A 20,976-nucleotide genomic window follows, 5' to 3' on the forward strand; every position below is an offset into this window, starting at 1 on the left:
GACGAATCGGAGTGCCAGCCAGCGACTGGAGCGAAAAATCCCTCTGGGAGGTCGAGCGGCTAACGTCACCAGTGAAAAAACCGGAAGTCACACGGGACACGAAATCTTTCGTGATAAACAATCGGTTATGCGGCACGAATAGCTATCGAGACGGTCACCGTTGGAGGAGGTTCGCACCACGTGCTCCGCGAGTTCAACTTTTTCGCGAGTCTCTGTTAAACGGCGATTTCACGGTTCCGTCGAAGGCACGTGCGCGACCGAACAAGGTAGACGACGAGGTGACCGGCGAGAAAAATAAAAGGGAGGATGACAAGAGGAGGAGGAAGAAGGAAAAAGAGGAAAGAAGAAGCGCAACGAGAGCGTAGGGAGTCACAGGTAAGTCAAAGTCTCTGAATCGAACCGCCAGTTTCCAAGGATGCTCGGTTCGAACTGAGAGCACCGAGAGGTTCCTCGCGAGTCCCTGCCTCGGGTGTGGGTTTTCGGTTCGTTTTTCCCTTTTTTCCCTCCGTCTCTGTCTTCCTGCGCTCTCGATCCGTCTCTCTCTCCACGTGGGTCTCGGTGGGTTCGTCGTCTCTGTCGCGATCGTGGTCTCGCTTTTTCCTGCCAGCGTTGATCTTCGTCCCTCCTGAACTCTCTCTCGTCAGGGCCGACGATGGTGCGGTGTTTGTGGGCCCCCAGGGCCCCTGGGAGGCGGTCGTCGAGCAGGAAGGAGTGGGGAGGCCCCTAACCTAACCTAACCCGGACGAACAGCCCCCACCACCTCGCACCGTCAACCCTTATCCCCTCCCGCCCTTGTGGTGCTCTTACTCCTCTACTCTCCGACCATCTCTTTCTTATATGCAGTCTTAGGCTCAAGCGCAGGACCCAGGCGTTTTCTACGTGTGTCGCGTGTACCGATCTACCGATCGTGATCACCGTCTCTTACTTTACCGATTCGCGGTGCAGCTGCGATCACGGGATCAACCTCTCCCGATCCTCTGTTCCTTCTTCTTCCTCCTCTTTCTCCGCGATGAATCATTTTGCGACCGGTACCATTTTTTCGTGACCCCGAACGCCCCCGAGATCGGAAACGCCGGTGATCAAGCGCAATTACCGCATCTCGTATCTCTGATGAAATCGAGTCGAAGCTCCTAAGCACTTTAGGCGCGAAGCGTAAACATCTCTTTATAATTCGTCTACGAGTAGTCGCGTTACGAAGATATACCATGGGTAACGCAAGGTTAAGCACCGCCGAATTTATTTACATGAATTCAAAGTCTACCGGTCATCGTCGCGGGCTACCATGTGCTCGCGAAACTCTGCTATTGCGGTGGCGTTAGCTTCACATGACGACATATAGCAATGAAAAATGAGCGACCATCGTCCAAGTGGAGCGAAGTGAAGTCACGAAGTTTCCCGTTTGCGTAGTCGTAGTCACGGCGAAAGAGCACGCGCGTTCTTTTTCGAACGCGGTAGTACTTAATATATTCGTACGACCGGGAGCTTCGCTCGCCCGGAATGACTCGCGCACGCACACGCGAGGGATTATTCGCTTCGGTCGTCTCCAGAAGAGAAGAGGTCGCCGGGAGAGAGGAAGAGGCAACAGGAATAAGAAAGCTCCGAGGGACTCCCACAGGGCAACCCACACGATCGAAACGAAGGGACATCGCCTTCTTGCTGTTCGTCCGAATGCAACCGCATGCTCGTGTGCGTGTTCTCGCGAGGGACCGCACCGGCATGGCACCGTACGTCGCACACGCGGAGCGTAACGGAATCGGTGAAAATTTTATTCCGCCGCTGAGTGACGGATGAGCGCTTCGCCAGACTTTGTATGCGCGAGGAAGATTTTTGTTCGACTGTGGTCCCTAGCTGACCACGCGGTTATTCGAATGAGAATTTTTACGAACGGATATACGTTCGACGATGACTAAGAAATTTCATTTATTTCCAGTTTCATATTTGGATCAAGGTCTACGATTGATTTGCCAACGTCGACTGTAGACTCGACTCTTTGTTCAGATTCGAGTTATCGGGCGTGTTACGCAGTCTACTCGATAAACGTGTCACGGAGAAAGAACGTCGTCCTAATATACCCGCAGAAAACGTAGGCAGATCTGCCTCCTGCCTCGAACGAGTTTCACTCGCGGTGCGTATGACGCGCTCGTGTCAACCGTACATTTATGCCATTGTTCCGACATCTTCGTCTGTATTTTCTAAAACTTTGAATTTGATATATCCGTTCGAGGAAATAAAGGAGCGAGCGTCTACCTTTAAGGTAACGCGATAGATTCGCTGCCCGAGTTTAAATTTAAATCCAATTTGCCGCCGCGCAGAAGCGCGTCTGTCTCTCGCGTCACGTCGCCTTGCTTTCTCGGGCCGTTTCCTCGAGATCGAGACAATCGCGTCGATGGAATCGATCGATCGGCCCTCTTTTTCTTCTCTCGCGGAAACGCGAGCACGTTTCTCTTTCGTGGACCGCGTTTCTGCCGACCAGACCTCGTTCGATCGGCCCTGAGGGGCTCGAAGTCGATTTACGCGCTCGATAATATACCGTTACACGCCGCCATCAGTCCCCACGCGCGCTTCGATCGCGTTTATTTGTTTATTTTAATCCGATCGAGAGCCCAGGACACAATCTTCGGATCTCCGATCGGGAAGCATCGATTCGTCTCGTGTGTTCGTTTAGCGACTGTCTCTGCTAAATTAATATCGTTGTAATTTTCAAAACGTTCGATTCTTTCTTCGTTTGCTAATTATACTTTTTCGTGAGATTCCTTGTTCGAAATAGAACGAAGCTAGGTTCGTAAAACGGCGCATTGCGAAGAGATGTTTCGTTCGAAGAGACCCTCCCTTTTTATACGGCAGCGCATTTGTCATTCGCGAACCAACGACAATCGCGGCTCGGAGATTTATTTCGGCCGGAGGCTCGTTTCACGGCGCGGCGCATCCGCGCTGACGAAACCGAAATTTATTTCTTAACTTTCGCTGTCCGTGGAACGCCGTAAATTATCGGCCGGCCGCCACGTATCTCTGACCACGCATGGGAAGCTAATCTTTATTCGATAGTCCGTGGATGGCGCGGATCGACGATTAGGACGAGAGTCAATCGTTACGAGTAAATTTTATTTCGAATTTATTTATCCTTTATCGTTCGATTCAAGTTTTGCGTAGAAGGAGGATTTCGCCCACGTCGTGCTAAAATTCGAAAAGACCTACCGCAGAAAATCGAGTTAATTACGCGAGCGTCGATGTGCCGCGATTGGTGAATGAGCAGACACGAGCACGGTGGTCCCAATTAGGTCAGCTCAGATGCCGAAAAAGGGCTCGCGTTACCGTCCTCTGGAACTGTGACGAACCAATCGACCATCGTTCATCGACGTCGCGTTGGCTGAGTAGATTTTTCGACTCCCGCGGCCAGCACGAAACATCCCACGAAATTTTCGTTTAGCTTTTATCGCGCAACCTAGCAATTGTAAATATATTTACAGGACGAGCACCGTGGAACTCAAGTAGAGCGTACCATAGGATCGCGTGGATCACAAGACGTGCCGCAGAGACGCTGGCTCTGCTGGGGACAACTTCTTCCTTCTTTACATCCTCCCCTCGTCTTAATTATTTCCCCCGGCTGCTCTTTCTCTTCTGGATCTTCGTTTCGAACAAAGCAACGAAAGTATACGGCGGGATTGCACGCAGAGGATTAAGGACGGAGAAAACACGACGAAGCTTCTTCGGGATCGCAGCTGCTCGATTAACGTTTATCTGACGTTAATCGGAACACAACTATAGTAATCGCTTGCCTCGAACAGCGTCAACATCTTGTCGATCTCCGATTCGATACCGACGACTCATTCGTCTCTGTCCATTTTTGTTATACTTAAAAACTAGCGTTGTACGCGTTTCGCGATTAAAAATTGCGGCGAATTTCTCTTGTTCGAATCGAAGTACAGAGAATCTTCGTCTAAACTGTGCCCGTGAGCTTAAAAAGGTTACGAAGCAGAAGATTAGAGAAAGGAACTCGGCTCGAGCGAAGCGTAGCCAGGCGTGGGACAGGACGAGCCACGGAGGCTGCGTGCTCTGCTGGGGGCGGCTCGCTCGTCTCTTTCCTCTCGTTTGTTCCTCTCTCTCTCTCTCTTCTCGTCCCTTTGGGCTTGATCGTCGAGCGGCAATTCCCTCTCCCGAGGGGCTTTCTCGTTGGGTCTCGTCGACGTTCACTCTAACCGAGACTCACGGTGCCTCCAGGAAAGAAGTCCATGGTGTGCGTGCGGCCAAGAGGAGGGAGCAACAGGTGGACGCGCACGTACGTGAACCGAATAATACGCAACTTGTGCCTTTCGACGATTTATCGATCGATGCCACAATTAATTCGACATTGCTCTCGGTTTCTGCGGAGACGGCTTTGACGCGCCGATGGAAACGACTCCCAATGGCATTGCACGGTCATCTTTCGACGGGATTAATCGACATCGTCAACCGCGTTCGACTTCGGCACTTATATCCGGTAATTTCTATCGGAATTCCCTTTATATTGGTCGGTACGGTATTACGCAAATAAATTATGACAACGAGAAAAGGAACGATCGTTTGTTATACATACATTCGATACGAATCGTCGGATACATCTTTGCGATATCGTTGAAACTGTTCGACTTGTTTTCCTGTCGCGAAAGTTACGTTTAATTGTATACGTACAAGCGTACGCCTTAAACCGTGTCGCCACCGAGTGGTAGTCGATTCGCTTGTCAGTCGACGCGAATTTATTTTCGTCGTTGCAAATGTTTAGCAGCCGCAGCGAAACTTATGTTGTCACGCGACACCTTTCCTTTACCGTTACTCTTCCCATTCCTCTCTACGTTTTTTTATTAATGTTTCTTTTTTTTTTGTTTTGAAAAAAAGTTGTGCTGCACGCGTGGGTGCGCGAGAAGATACGAACACCGCGAGGGCAAGCACACCGTATCCTTTTCGAGATTCTATTCGAGGAGACTGATTCTGAATAGGGGTCCCAGGGGCGCCTACGTAATCCCACCCGCCATTGTACGGAGACGCCAACCAGTTCCCTTGCGGAGGCTTTTTTTACAGGATCTTCCCATCGGGTTGCCGCGGACGCGAGTGCACCTTGGTGTCGTCAAATTTTATGGACCTTCGCGAGAGGATCCTGCGGCTTTAGTGTCGTTTTAAAGAACCGTTTGCATTGTTCGACTAAACGTATCGAAAGGGCTAGTATCGGGTCATCCCATGTAACGGCTTTCCTTAATATTCAAGTACAAAGATGCTTCCAGCGTTCTCGGTCTCGGAACTCTCTAAACATCGGGTCGAATATCTCGTTTCGTTTAAAGAACACGTTAGAAAAATAACAGCGTTACTTTGTGAACAACCAGATGAGTTACATAATTATCAGATCGTGCGTATGAAACGTTTCCGTGAAATTTGAAACGGTTTAAAAATATGAGCCATTTCGCATTCATCGATATTATCTGTCACCGAAGTAGACACGTTAAACTATAATCTGCGTGCAACACCTGTTCCGAGGTCTCGAACCAGTTAATTACTTTTTTTCGATATTTGCCATGTCGCTCTCCCTCCCCCTCTCTTGTCTGCCAACTATAGCGACGATATCCAGTTACTTTCAATTATAAAAAGTATTCTCATGGTCAATGAAGCTCGATGGTGTAACACGTTCCGAGTGTCCCTTTTGTTTCTTTCTTCTTATTATTTACTGGGCGGCGCTTCGTTTATAATTCTCTCAGGTTTATCTGGTATGAAACGCGGTAGACAATTATCGAGCGAAGTTATCGTCGAACGTGGTTATAGTTACCACCTGCCGTGGTCGATCTAAGGCTTCCCCTGACGTCTTAAAATGTCGAAATTTTTCTACCGCAACGGTTCGACGATAATTTACCTTCCGCGAGCTTGGAAACTATCCATTATTATTATTATTTTCCTTCGGCAGAGATGCCATCTACGGGGAGAAGTTGAAGCAGAGATGCGCAAAGTTTGGCTTGCCAACCAATTCGATCCTTTCGTTCTCAAGATCTGTCTGTGCTTTTAACTTTTTTGCTACGACACTCGTTGATGCTTGCAGGAATCGAAGGATTAATCGAAAGAACTCTCGAATGGGTATTTGCTAAAATAAATTGTACAATACCCGCTCGAGAAAATGGTTGTGCACCGCTGTTCGCGAGATAGAGGAACGTTCGAATCGTACGGTTCTAATTTCCCGTAACTCGTGGAAAGCCGGCTTCCGTAATCACAGTTCTCCTCGGAATCGGATGACTGTAGTCTGACAACCGCAAAGGAGAAGAAACAAAAAAAAAAAAACTAGAGATCGTAATTGTACGTCAAAACAATGGTCGAAAGAGGTCTGTGTATACTTGTAAATGCGATCTGGCCGGTCGGCGATTAACAAAGACCGTCTACCGAAGGTCCGAGCCCTTTACCAGTCACGCTGAAGACGGGAGCCCTGCTAGATCCTATCGCGTACCCTTCTAATGCTCTCCCTTTCTCCTCTCCTTTGTTTCTGTCCCATTTCCTTTCGCCGGCTCTCTTGCCTTCTCCGTTTTCCCTTTCTCCTTTTAACCCACCGCTCCCTGCCGATCGCGTTATTTCGTTCCACCGATTCATTCGGTCCTTCCATCAACCGCAGGATTGCCGGGGACAACGACGGCCGTGGCCTTCCGTAGCTGCTTCGTCGGGGAAGAACGCATTGGCGCCAGGTAGTTAAGCATCCGATCTTGGATCTTACGTAGTCCGGAGGCTGAGGTCGTTTTTCCGGTATGCCCGGTCGCGCTAAAAATGCGGAGTTGGTCACCTTCGCTCGCTACGAGAATTTTCGACTGCTTCCTCGTTCGAGACTCGGCAACGATCGTCCAACGATAACATCGCTGGCGGAAATGGTAGCTTTTAAAGAATCGCGCGATGTCGCGCCAAGTTACTCGAGTAATCTGCAACCGTGGACTAGTTACCGCGTAGTTTTAGTTAAATCTGCTATCCGATATCGAGATTACGAGAAATGTCAACCAAGAGCGTGTCAGTGGATCGGTCCCATCGCTAGCGGCAACATAATTGACCCACGCCTTGCAAATCGCGGTCGGGGATGCAGCCGACGAAACGGCGAGCGCGAAAAGTAATTGCATAATAGTAGATCCGATTGCGTAAGAGCATACGAGGCGGTCGACGATTTCTCCGATCGACGCGGTTCGTTCCGCGGTTAACCTTTAACGCGAATTCCGCTGAAGTTATCGATAGTTTTCCCCGCCGGGTTGTCGTCTTTCCTCTCCTCTCTCGTAGCGTCCGCGTCCTCGCCGAGAAAGTGCAAAGAAATCGAGGCAACCGATGTTTTCTAGCTTCTACTATCACAGAATTTCGCAACTGCCGCAAAGCTATTAAAAAAGACGATCTTTCATCGTCGTTTTCATCCGTTATCGCTGGTATTGGCAGCTTCCAACGGACACGGAGCCGCGGAAATCGACTCGAACGCGAACGAAGAAATTACGAGGGTACGCCATTAACAGCAACGAGGTAAGTAAAAGGTAAGTAAACATTTTATAATCAGCTTGGTACATTACGCCAACGATTAAACGTATAGTAAAAGTAGCGAGAGTAGAATTAAATAACTGAAAATATCGTGGCGAGCATCGAAGCGAAGACGGGCTCCTAACCGTTGCCGTGAAACTACCGAAACGTAAGGTGGCCGGGGGAATCTGTGAAACTTAACGGTCGGAGATGGGCAGAACAAGTGCACGCACTTGTGGGAAGAAGGCCGGGGGTGTTCCCTGGCCATGTTGCGGTGTATAGGGTGCCCTCGGCACGAAGGTGGCGGCGGTTCCTTCGTGGCCGTCGAATTAATAGGCCATCTGCCGCTTCTCGCCGGCTCCTTCGAGGAAGTCAATGTTTAGGAAGTCCATGGGAAGCGGCGACAACGGAAAGCCCCATAAACAGGCGAAGACATGGGAACCGAGCGTTCGCAAGGAAGTTATACGGTCCTACGCGCGATGCCCGCCCCCCTTGCTATTTCTTGCCAGAGGGGGAGAAGGCGTAGGTGCGAGTCGGTGACCGCAAGGAAATAGATGCTCCAACGATCACCGGTATACTCCCTCGAGATTACTTTTCCGACCGTTTGACTTTCGCTCGTTATTCGAGCAACTTCTTACAAACGCGTAGGAAGATAAAACACTTTTGAAGCTAAAAGAATCGATTCTTTCACGTCTCTTCGTAAAAGACCTTTCGCCAAAAGTAAAGTACAAGCCCAGGCGGGGAATGCGGCGCAAAGTACCGCGATCCTTCCAATTTTTCGAATTACTCCGTGATAGCTGGCAATTATGTTCTTAAGACTTCTTTAGAGAAACGGGAAAGAATTCTTTTATCCGAGAATCAGTTCGAAACCTTCGTCCTTAAACTGGTAAACCGAAACGCGCGACGTCTCGATTGTTAGGAACCGCAACGGACTCGACAGCGACCGCGTGAAAGCGAACGATGCGGGAGCGCCTTATATCGGCGGATAACCGAACGTTTATTAACTCGGACGTGAAAAAGTATCGCTTCCCATTCGAATCATTTCGTTGTGCAGCGTAAAAAGAGACGAGAGCAGCGCAGGGACCTTAAACACGCAACTCCGAAGGGGGTTCGGTGCATTCAGTGGCAGCGATTGCGTAACAGATAAGTTTCGAGAGACGCCTCGGCCCAGAAACCGCAACCAACGGGGGGAAAAAAGGCTTCCAGGATCACCGATCGCCGCGTTTTCCCATCCCTCCGCGTGGATTCGTCCTTCGCGGCGTCCGCGGAAGACTCACGGCATGGGAAAGAATGTCGTTGATCGAGTACGTGCACGCGCGGCCAGGAGCATCGAGGGCCTTTTCGCGCCGTGAAACCGGTCATAAATTCATCACCGTGTTCGCGCGAGACGCGTATTTCATTGAACGCCGCGCCCGTGCTGCTGCGCCGATAACGGGATCGTGAATTGAAAACCGGGGGATGGCTTCCCGTTTATACGAACAAAGTCGATCTTCTCCGAAACGTAGTTTGGAAATCTACGAAAACGGTAACCGAAGGGGGAAGATTCCTATTTTCGTAGGAATCGTTCGTAGAACCGCTGTTTGGGTGAATCAGCGAGTCGCGAAGTCGCCGGATGGACGATCGTGGTTGTCGAGCGCGGTAGACGAGATGCAAATCGAAAACGATAAGCGGCGAGGTGCGTTCGGGCGTTGGTTCCGATCGGTTGGCGGCGCGGCGAGAACCCGTTGCCACGAAAACAAGATTAATAAATCCACGAGACCTGCAGCTCGCGCGCGGCTGGTAACAATAACGAAACACCTTTTATGCACGCGTGGATACCACCTCCTCGTCCTCCTCCTCCGCAGGGCCAGCGGCGCATCTACCGCAACTACCAGCCATCTCCTCCTATCTCGCTCCTTCCACCAGCGCGAGCTTCTTCGCATTCACCTGCTGCTATTCGAAGATCAGCTGCCCTAACCGCCACCTTGGCAGCACCTTGCCGCATGGCTATCCTCCTTCACCTCCGCCCGACACCGCTACTCTTCTTCCTTCGTTTCTTCGCGTCCTTCTTCGTCGGGCCTCTGGTTCGCCACGGAGCTCGTTTCTTCTTCCATCGGTTCTGCCCGCTCTCGAGGCTTCCTTCTTCTCCTTCTCCTCCTGCGTTTCTCTTCCTCTTTGCGACTGTCTCTCATCGAATCGACCACATGCCCCCGCACACACGGCCGGGATTTTTGCGAAAAAAATCCAGCTGCGCCGCTCTTTTATGGGGGTCCGTTGACTGCGCTCCGAGCGTCCAGCGCAGCGTGCAGCTTGCGCGCTTCTGACACGCGCGTTTCGCCTTCTCGAGCCGTATCGGCTCGACTACGCTTGACCTTGCCTGTAATTAGTCGACGCGGACCGCTTAGCCCTCGCGACTGCCGGCGGAATGGGAAGGGATGGGGAGTTCTTCTTGATTAAAGACGCAATTACTCGCGGGCATATTGCCTCTCGTGGGACGGGGCGTTAATCTCGGAGCGTTTCCGTTGAAAGGCTTAACGAAACCTTCGAGAGGAGCATCGAGACCACCGTGGACGCGAGCATTTTTTGGCGTTCGATGGTTACGCAACCGCTCGACCACGGTCCGGGGTGAACGGGCTACAGTTGTACTCGACTCGCGACGCTTCGAACTTGGTTTCAGTCGGTCGGTAACGCGCCGATGCGAGAGAAAACGTCTGCACTAGGACCCGCAGACGTTTCCCAATTACGGTACAAGCTGGGACCAAACGTGACATAACTTCGGAGTAATTCTGTATAAAGACACGTTGGGAACACGTTGTACACGCTGTAGACACTTTTGCAACATTGTCACAAAAGAAGGAATGGCACCTGTGCTGTTCTTTGTCGGAATTTCTTCATCGTACAGCAGGTGAGGGATGACGGACAATGAGCCGCGTCGTCGTTCGATTCGCGTGCAACGGACATCTCACGCGCACACACCAGGACAGAATTCCGCTGCTCCGAAAGAAAACCCACGGAATTTGGTGCGCGCACGCGCCTGCTTCGTAATCGTGTCACCTTTTTGTCGAACGTTGATGTTCATTTGTTTCGGAGGTTCGACCGGCGCGAACATTCGATCTGCGAGCTCTTTACGGAAAATCGATGGCTTTCGCGACCGTTAATTCGCGACTTTTTTCGCGGTAGAGGGTAAGGGCGAAAGTTACGAAAAGAGTCGCATCCTTTTTTGCTTCGCACTTTCTCATGCGATTATTTTCCGTCTAACGTTCGAGGAAGTCCAAGCGAGCGATGCACCTTCTCCCCGTGAGACCGTCGTTGACCACGGACGAACCCGGTTAGCGGATTCCTGATCGTTCGAGTGAACGAGCCGGTGAAGCGGAATGGATCCCGAGGTGACGTCAGGACCATAATGAAATTCAAACACGGTCCTACGAACTGTATCAATTACGCTGCCACCCCCAGCGTCTCTGGTCGGCATCTCGAAAACGGTTGGCGCCCTTCGACTTTCCCACGCGTCGCTGACGAGGCAACGTTCTTTGGAGCCGACTCCTTCGGGGATGTTCCACTCGACTCTCGCCGCGTCACTCGAAACTACGGAGGCTATAACTATAATCCTATATATAGACAAGAACGTTGCAAAATTACGATAGGCCACGTATGTGTATATCGCGATCGATTCTACTCGAAAACGCCAAATCCGCTCCCTGCGGAAGATCTAAGCGACCGACGCAACCGTCGCGATCGAATCCTCGCTCCTCGATCCCCGAGAGACAGAAGGGGAGGTGGGCTCGAAAAAGGATCGCCTTGTGTGCTCCTCGCGGAAAAAAAAAGACGAGTCCACCACTGTGGGAGATCGCGTACGCAGGGTGCACGCCGGTCGAGGAGTCACGAGAGGAAGCTAGCCTGGTAAGAGAAAGACGAGCAGAATCACCTGCGGTGCACCTGCTGTGCAGGGGGCTCTTTCGGTCCCGTATTAAAAGTGTATCAGGCCTTCCTCCTCCTTCTCCTTCTCCTTCTTCTTTTCCTCGAGTTTCTTCGTTCTCTTCGTCCTGATCCTCGTGGTCTTACCATCCTCTCGCCACCGTATAGTCGAATTACGACGTTCGTCTTCTTGCGTACTTCTTTGCTGATACCGTTCCCTCTCTACAAAAATGCATGAAATACTTGTAGCGGAAGTCGATATTTTATTTTTGCGTAGTACTTTGAGCGTACCGATCCTACAATAGTAGGGATAATGTTAATCGTGGCGAACAAAGTAATGTATTTCAGAATGATAAATGTCGCATGGGTATGTACTTTACGTGTAGAAATAAAATATTCCGATTCGGAAGCACCGAATAACGCTCGAAAAAGTCGCGACGCATATTCGAAGAAACCGTAGGGTATGTATCGTGTTCCCGCGAAGAAGGTCGAAACGATTTTCCTTCTAACGGACGGGCCTAGAAGTCGAATACGGAATGAGCGAGGTCGCATTTGTTTCACGACGGCCAGCAGGAGTAGCAACGGCCAACAGGTGTATAGCAGGTGCACACCCCGAGCTGCTTCGAGAGTGCCGTGGAGAGCTAAAAAGTTTCACGTCCACCTGAAGGTCCCACACGAGAAACCGGGCGACTTTCAACCGTCGTTTTCTTCGAGCGCCACCACCACCACCACCACCACCACGGCCCATCGCCATCATCGCCACCACCACCATCCCTCGGCTCCCACCCCACGGAGCTGGCCTACGCTCGCCGTGTACATCGTGGAGGAAGGAGCCCGTCCTCCGTCTTCCCGCGACAGCACAATGCCATACGGCAAGAAAGAAACAGTCGGTAGACCCGGCTGAATATTTCCAAGCCGGCGAACCCGTTGCCTCCTGCGTCAACCGCGACGACAGCCTCGTCCTTTTCGTCTTTTAAACGCTTCTCGACGTCGTGGAACGTCTCGCGCTTCGAGGGTGAAATTTTCGTAAATCTCTCGCTCGTAGGAGGTAGATCCCATTTAGAACCACGGTATATTCTGGTAACAATCGTAGGCCCCCCGAGAGTCGAGGTCTTCTCCAAAGAAAGATCGAATCCAACGGGTTTCGAGACGATACGTCGATCCGACGAAGACGATGATTACGTAAAATCCTAACGATGTCCGGACGAGAAGGATAAAAGCGAGAAAGGGCGGAGCGGAAAGGTGTACGAAGAGAAGCGAGGAAGAGCGCGCGGGCACAAAGCGGAGGCGAAACACCTGCGTCTCATTATCGATCATCTATCGAACCGGGCCTCCAGTCGAAGTTACCCTCGGAATCGCTACGCGCCCGGTACGTTTCTGACCGTTGAGAATCCACCCTGTGCCATGGCTACTGTCAGGTGGTGCTCCTTCCTGGACGGCAAGTGCAGGCGGCGCAAGTGTTTTCTCGATTTAATGACACGTTGTCCCACACACGAGCGCCGGGCGACCGCGCGCACACGTCCTGCGCTCCGAACCTTTCTTCTTTTCGTTGTCTTCCCGGATTTCCGTTCGTTGTTCCGTTTGCCAACCACCGCAACCGCGCCCCGTGCGCAGATCTAAAGGATCTCGAACGCGGAAACTCTTTGGAAAAGTTTCACCGAGACCGCAGACTATGTCTCGAATCCAGATGCGAAACAACTGGATTTCTTTAGAACCCTATATCAGCTCGCGTGGTTCCGAACTCGCGTTATCGAATATTCGGCCGTCTTTGATTCGCGAGGAAAAGAAGAAAAAACCTGGGGGCGTTACAATTTCTCGCGTCGCGAATAAATTCCGCCCGTGTTGCGCGGCCGCGTCGCGTTTCAACGAACCATGTCTGGAATCGGTAACGAACCGTGATGATAAAGCCGTCTTGTATCGCCTCGATAAATGCACGTTTTTATGTTTCTACTTATCAATGTTCAATTGAGTTAACGATCGCACCTGTACGTTCCTTTCTCCTGGAGCTAGAGCGCGGCGATACGGCAGCTGGGACTATGGTACCGGGAACGAGCGCGTGTCGCACACGGTACGGGTACGGCCGTGTGTACGTACAGGTGGGACGGAGCCATCATCCTTCTCTCCGAGGGCCTCGCTCGATCGTCCCGTCCTCATCATAAATTTTCTCTCGTTTCCTGTCCCAGCAACGGCCGAATTCGAGCCTGGACCATCGGACGAATTAGAACCGCGGCGATTAAGTAGCTTCGATGCTCGCGCGTCGGTAGACGGATAGGCGGAACGACGGACTTTTTTCGAGGCGCAAAGTTGCACGACTTCCGTCGATTAACTCGACGTCTTCGTTATCTCGGCGCGAGATCGTTTGCGCAGATGTTACGGCACTGATTTGCTTTCCTTTTCGGGCCGAGCATCGCGCAAAACAGCAAACGAGTTTGCGGTCACGAGATGCAGGTCGTTAATCACGCGCTTCGGAGCTAACCGCCTTACCATCCTATCCAGAAAAACTTTGGAAAGAATAGGTGTCCGAACGAAAAATGCGAGACGTAACTTGAAAAAATCGCTCGTGTCCAAAGTCAAGGTTGCAACCGCGGAAGACGTTTACCATTTTTTCTCTCGCGACGGTGAGGTCAAAGTCTCGAACTAGGCGTAGTCCCGGTTACGAGTGCCCGAGCGCAAATGGTCCCAGAGCTCGTTAAACGAGGAAGTAAGTGCCACTTATCGGCTCTAAAGCATCGTCTCGCTCGAGGGAAATTACGTGGCTGGTTGGCAGCTGTGCCACGGAGGCTAGACGAAGAGACGAAGATATCTTTCCAAGTTTTTCATCCGAACGAAGAGAAGACGCGCCCCCCGGTGATGTATTCACTTTCGAAGATCGTTTAAGCCTCGAAAGCGCGCGTTCTACCGTGGATGCCCGGTCGAGGGGTACGGATAATCGTGGGGAGCAACAACGATGCTTCGCGGTCTTAACGACGCGAGGTGACGCTAACGTCTGCGCGTTTTTACCTGTTTAGTCTTTTTTTTTTTTTTTTGTACAGTCAGGTAGTAGTACAGAGAAAGTATGAGACGGCGACGATCATTCTAACTTCGCCACTACGCGACGAACGATTCGGAGTACAGCGATCGATGGCTGGGTTCGACGCAGCATCGTCCCTTTAAACTGTCCCGTGTCGCGCGATGCCGCTTGGTTCAACACTTTTTTACCATCTGCCCCTTGTCGAGCATATGTTGCGGGGATAACATCGAAAATGATCCGAAACAGGTAGAGGTGCCTCTGGATCTCGACACTCGCTACCCGTCTGTCGACGGTCACCTGCTGATTTCTTTTAAATCAAAATAACACCGCGTCTGGCGAGGCTTTCCACGGCTCGCGTGTACCCGGTACCGTGGCATTCCTTCGAGGAAGCATAAATAACGACAACCATGGGAAAACCCATTTCCAGATTCGGACGTTGGGTACCGATCCGTTCATCGAAAGCAAATATTTTCTTTAGTAGACGAGTTCCAATTGTACGTCAGGACTCGTTTTCTCTCGATCCTTTCGACTCGCGCCAAGTTGCCGCACGCAACTTCCGTTTTCGAGATTCCGGCCATATGACGTGGCGGAATCGGGTCGTGATTCCAACCCTTCCGTTTCCGGCGTATCGATAATTTCCATGCGCGATCTCGGTGAATATGGACATCGATTAAATCTCGAATGGCAGGGGACAACCCTTCCCCCCGCCGAGGGCGAATCGACCCCGTGACGGACGACAGTTTCAGGGCGCGGAGAACGAGGAGGCGGGGTCGAAGCATGAAAGCTTACTCGACTTGATTTATGAACGAAAATCTCGAGTAAACGCCTGTTTCCGCGCTTCGTCGGGCGTGAAATGACTTTGGGCGAGTACCACCGCAAGCGGAGCAACCTCGTCGCGACAGCGAGCCGGCCGTGCGTGCAGTTCCGGTACCAGGAGACCGGAAGCGACGGCTCATACACACCGCGGTGACGTTCCCGTCGCGTCGACGCGTCACTGGACATCGTTTCGAATTCGTTTCGACTCCGAATTGCAACGAAACGATTCGACGACCGCGCTAGACGAAATCGTCGAAACGAACGGCGTCGATAAAACTCGATGTATTCGTAAACTGTTAGACGAACGGTCACCTACTCCGGAGTGCATTCATCGGACTTCGTAGGTTCGCTTCGTTTACTTTCAGTCATCGCGTTCCTCGTCGTCGAGGCTTACGTAAAGATAGCTGCGAGCCATTTACCGGGGTCGAAGGTTGCCGTATAAATTAAACTTTTATTGCAACCGACATCGCCGCGGACGAAGTGCTTTTTATTCGCTGCGATAGCTCCTCCTCTCTTTTCTCGTTGTCCCCTTGCCCGCTTTTATCGCGAAAACGAGGGCGAAACGAGGTCAAAAACGGGATAGGATAGGTGAAGAGAGCGGCGTAGGCACGGAACGCACCGGATACGTCTTTCGAATCTCGCTGTTATAAGCCTCCTAGGAGCGAATGAAAGAAGCGATAGCATCGGAGCGTCAAATTCGTACCGAAATCGTAATCTGCGCTAGTTTTCGATAATTATAGTATCTGTTGCTCGTTCCACTTTCGATGTATAGGCTGTTCCACTAGAAACGACTCAACCCTTACGAAAAGGCATGTCCTCTCGCGACGTTTCAAAGACCTCCGAAACATTCGAAACCATCGTGGAAACGAGTCATCCACGATTCGAGACCTTATTCTTTTGGAACCCTCGATATCTCGAAAGAACTCGTAGTATAAGATGGCGTAGAAGGAAGCTCGAGATAAGAGGATCCGACTCGAAACATCGCAACGTACGCTATACCGAATAATGAGGATTTTAACATATCCGTTAGAGGTATAAAATAATACGAGTGTGCGGCGATAACGGTGCATACAGTCGCAGCGATGACACAAATTTGTAATGCGACCTAAGCGATAATAGCGTCATAAATGCTAATGACAATATTACAACTAGCTCTAGCAGTGAAACAGCAGAAATAATCTAGACACGCGTTGCCTAGAACTAAAAACACTGTAACATTGTAATAAATATTATTTCTTCATTTTTTTTATTCGGATAAAATTTCGCCAATCTCCGATTCCAAGTATCTCGAACTCGCGATGAAACCAGCGTTCGCTTCTTGGCAATTGTTCGCTAATTAACTTCAGCGCTAACTTCGATACGGTTTTGTTGCGCTCGCGCAGATTAGCTCGACGTTCTCGAAAGATAGTCGATGCACTCTCCGCGATGATTGCTATTGTCTACGGATACCAGACGCTCTCCTTTTTCTTATTGATCTCCGATTCCGGATCATTTTTTCTTGCATTTATCGGCCGAAGACGTTCGCCGCCAACTGCCTCCAAGAATAAACTCGTCGAATCGACGACCCCAGATTAATTTGCTATTAGCGCGTGGGAATTCTTGTTTGCCTTGGTTATCGAACATCTTGATTCTGCCGCGCACATTCGAGTTTTGCGAACAATATCGATGGGTACGAAACGTGATCATCCCCGAAAACGAAGACTCCTTTCCTGCAAAGCGTAGAAGCTCGAAGGGAGTGCGTTTCGAACATCGTGGGGTTGTTTCAGAACTTTATTACACCTTAGGAAAGTGGACACGTGTTCTCGATGCACCCGTATGATTTACTTCGATTCGTAAGCATCGCGACGATCAAAGGTCTCTAGAAAGCATTCATCTCCCGGGTGAAGTAATTTTCACCCCCTATCGGCGCGCTCTTTCGTCTCCGAGCAGTGTTTGTAATGTTAATTTATCGCGAGCCTTCGTTTATCGGTACAAAGCTGTCAGCCAGGTCAACCTATCTGAGGAGACGGGAGCACCGCGCAAAGGCAATCCACACGTGGTACCGAGTGCAGCTGTGCGCAAAATTGATGATACATATCGGGCAGTAGTTAGCAATTTCTACGTAACGCGCGCTAGTTATTACCAGATCGAACGATAACAAATACCGATCGCGAGGAAAAATGCTAGGACCGATAACCGGGAGCCAGATAACGAACGACCAACGCGGATTCTTTCACCGTTCAAAGTAAATAAATGGATCGGCACGATCGAGTGCCGCTGTATTTTTCTGTTGGCAGGCACAGTGGGGGTGCTACTACCCGATAAGATTATCGATAAACATCGATATATTAAACGTCGTGGAAACTCGCGTTATTCAGGAGTTTGGTATAGATTTGTTTTCAGTAGATTGAACGTCAGGTGCGGCAGCTAGCTGCATTACGACTTAATAGGGAGCCTAATTGACGTCACGGTACGCGCATGGGTGTCTAAGCAGACGGAACGAAGCGATTACAGGACTTTTATCGCCACCGAGGGAGAGAGAGTGTGATTTTTTCTTTCTGCCCTCTCAAAGTTCAAAGGTTCGACTGATAATACGTTCGGCAGCCCGATATCTACGCTTAACTGATAAGAAATCTGCCTCGGTTGTTTATATTTGATGTCAGCGCGTGTCTTCGATACTTTCGCGCATTATCTCACTTCCTTTTGTGCCGGTTATTTGATTTCTCTCGAGTGGATTGCCGATCATTCGACTGCACAGCCAAATATTATGGAAGAGCCGTACATTTTGCAAGAAAATGTCAACGATACATCTCTGGATATTAGAAAAATCATCGATACATAGATCCATGACGCGATTGATCTTTATCAGATATAGAAGACCGTCTTGCAAACATTAAATTCCAACCTCTGTTGCAACACATTTGAATATAGGTGGTTTAAATATATTTTTATAGTATTGTATATTATTTTTCTTATCGTACAAGCATGGAAAATGTAAAAACGGCTATTTATTCAGTAATGTACAAGTATCCTGTCCCGGTAGATTATTCAAAAACGTGTCATTCGACGGTATCGCCATCTCGCGGCCAGAGGGTCGAACTAAAATTCCGACCTCCGTACAGCGCACCACCGGGAAAGCGCCCAAGTTTGTCCTCGAATAGTTTCTCTTTTCAACGCTAGATGGCGCCATTTGTATGGTTTAATAAAAAAAATAAAGGAATCAAGGGTCAAGAATTGATTTTCATTCAAATTTTAATATCACGAAGCATGTTCACTTATTTGTTAATAGATATAATAAAAGCAAAAATTGTAGAAATACCGACATCGTCACCTGGTGGTGGAGACGCATATTTTACGCCCAAGTTTGTCGTAAAATAGTTAATCTTCAATTGTTAAATGTCAAGATATTGATGTTTTCTTTTGTCCTATAAATTGTTTGACCAAGTTCAACGATGAACATGCCTACATATGTAAAAACACGGTAAAATAATAGGGTAATAGCAGTGTCGATAAACACATTCTAAATGGCGTCATCTACCAGTAAAAGGAGGAACTGTTTTACGACAAACTTGAGCGTTTTCCCGATAGACGTCTCCACCACTATGTGACGATGTCGGTATTTCTACAATTCTTGTTTTTATTATATCTATTAACAAATAAGTGAACATGCTTCGTGATATTAAAATTTGAATGAAAATCAATTCTTGACCCTTGAATTCTTTATTTTTTTTATTAACCCATACAAATGGCGCCATCTAGCGTTGAAAAGAGAAACTATTCGAGGACAAACTTGGGCGCTTTCCCGGTGGTGCGCTGTACGGAGGTCGGAATTTTAGTTCGACCCTCTGGCCGCGAGATGGCGATACCATCGAGTGACACGTTTTTGAACCTTATTTGTATATTCCTCATCCCATTTCTTCCTTTCACATTACTGTATGCAATTTTTATTAATTATTATGCAATAGTCGTTTAAATTCTTACAGTATTTCTCTCATAGAATGTTTTTAGGTTTTCCGATGACAGTATTAGTATAGTTGGTTGCAATATATGTCAATTCGTAAACTAGTCGAAGCTATGTATATATTGTTGCGTTATTTCGTTTAAAATTGCTTCGTGAACATAATGATAGTAACAGGAGCAATTTTTAACCGCAATATTTACTGATTTTCCGTGCATTAATTGCTGAACAAATGTCGTATATGCGTCACTCAGGTTCAATGTCGAGAATAAACACATACGACAAGTGTTAAGATCTTGAAACATGAACACATATAGACATAGTTAGTCGGGGAAGTGTCAGATCGAGTGCTTCGATCTTTGAAATATCGGATTGTTTCATAGTACTATTACATATTATTATTAGAGTCGTTATTCCACGACACATATAAATTTGTCTAGCAGACGAAAAACATAACCTCTTAGTTCGAAGTATCGAATTGTCATCGAAGGCGCGAATGAATTAAAACATCGTATTTGTATGCATAATGGCGAATGATAGGGAGGTACTCAGAGAAATTTGGGATGGCAAAATTCCTGTCTGTTTTACGCTCGATCCCGAGGAAATTTGCGAATTACAAGGACCCGATCCGTTTTATCTAATGGTACCTAGGTTAAGTTACTTTCCACTGTGCACGGATAAGGTACGAAAGCATTTTATTCGACACGTCCAAAGCGACGGCAAACAGGAACACGAAATGTGGCTAGAATTCAATGGCATTCCCCTGAAATGGCATTATCCCATTGGTGTACTTCTGGATATTTATTCCAATGATATACAACTACCCTGGAATATCGTTGTTCACTTTGAAAGATTTCCAGAAAATGTATTGATGCGCTGTCAAAACAAGTAAGCATATCGAAAGTAAAATTTCATTGCTTTCAATGTCGTATAAGTTTGACTTCATTAGGGTGATATTTCAGAGAGGCCGTGGAGTCGTATTTCCTCTCCTGCGTAAAAGAAGCTGACGTATTGAAGCACAGAAGTCAAGTTGTGTCTAGTATGCAAAAGAAAGATCACAATCAACTGTGGTCTGGCCTGCTCAATGATAAGTTTGATCAATTTTGGTCTGTAAATCGTAAACTGATGGAGGCTAGCAACAGCGAGGAAGGTTTCAAATATATACCTTTTCGTTGCTATACAAGCGAGGACAAATATGTACAGAAGCTTGTGAAACCAGTCAATGAAGAAGGTCAGAGGAAAACTCTGAGGCATTTGTTGAACGAAGTATTTCCAGATGATGAAAAGAGTAAATATATATATCTTTAATATCCGTCGCAATTTTTATGCGCGATATTAATCTCATCGTCGTACGTATTTTCGTTATAGTTACGGTACTCACCCATGGTATCGTTCCACCTTTGGAAACACCGCTGCAGTGGATGTCGGAACACCTGAGCTATCCGGATAATTTTCTGCATTTAGTTTTGGCGTCATAACCCATATAAAAAAAAATTAATTAACTATCGCTGAAAATTGGGTAAGCCATGAGTTCGCGTTGCTTCTGTATCCGTTCCCTCATCGAGATTCGTGGATCTTGTTATTCTCTGTCTTTTATTATATATTTATTTTATAAAATATTGTAAATGTCGCTCTAATTTTTCTTAAAAGTCATCAACTTTATCTTAACTGCAACGATGGACTTGTACGAAATTCGGATAGATGTCAGACCACATTTGCTATCGATCAACGAGAATGTATCCGAAAAAAAATTTATTGTATAAATATAGTTATATAAATATTTAAACACCCGTTTGTGAATGTAAATACACCAATCAAGATTGTAATTGAT

At 48.6% G+C, this 20,976-nt stretch overlaps 1 protein-coding gene across 1 annotated transcript; it reads left to right on the forward strand.

Moving 5' to 3' along the window:
• Positions 1–19,102: 19,102 nt before the first annotated feature.
• LOC128891600 (autophagy protein 5) lies at positions 19,103–20,656 on the forward strand. Its single transcript, XM_054151209.1, has 3 exons — positions 19,103–20,033; positions 20,108–20,433; positions 20,514–20,656. Exons 1-3 carry the CDS (start codon positions 19,672–19,674, stop codon positions 20,621–20,623), a joined length of 798 nt encoding a protein of 265 aa, XP_054007184.1. The 5' UTR covers positions 19,103–19,671; the 3' UTR covers positions 20,624–20,656.
• The last annotated feature ends 320 nt before the right edge of the window (positions 20,657–20,976 follow it).

Source organism: Hylaeus anthracinus, unplaced genomic scaffold (genome assembly GCF_026225885.1).
Source record: "Hylaeus anthracinus isolate JK02 unplaced genomic scaffold, UHH_iyHylAnth1.0_haploid 12002, whole genome shotgun sequence".
Taxonomy (NCBI): Eukaryota; Metazoa; Arthropoda; class Insecta; order Hymenoptera; family Colletidae; genus Hylaeus; species Hylaeus anthracinus.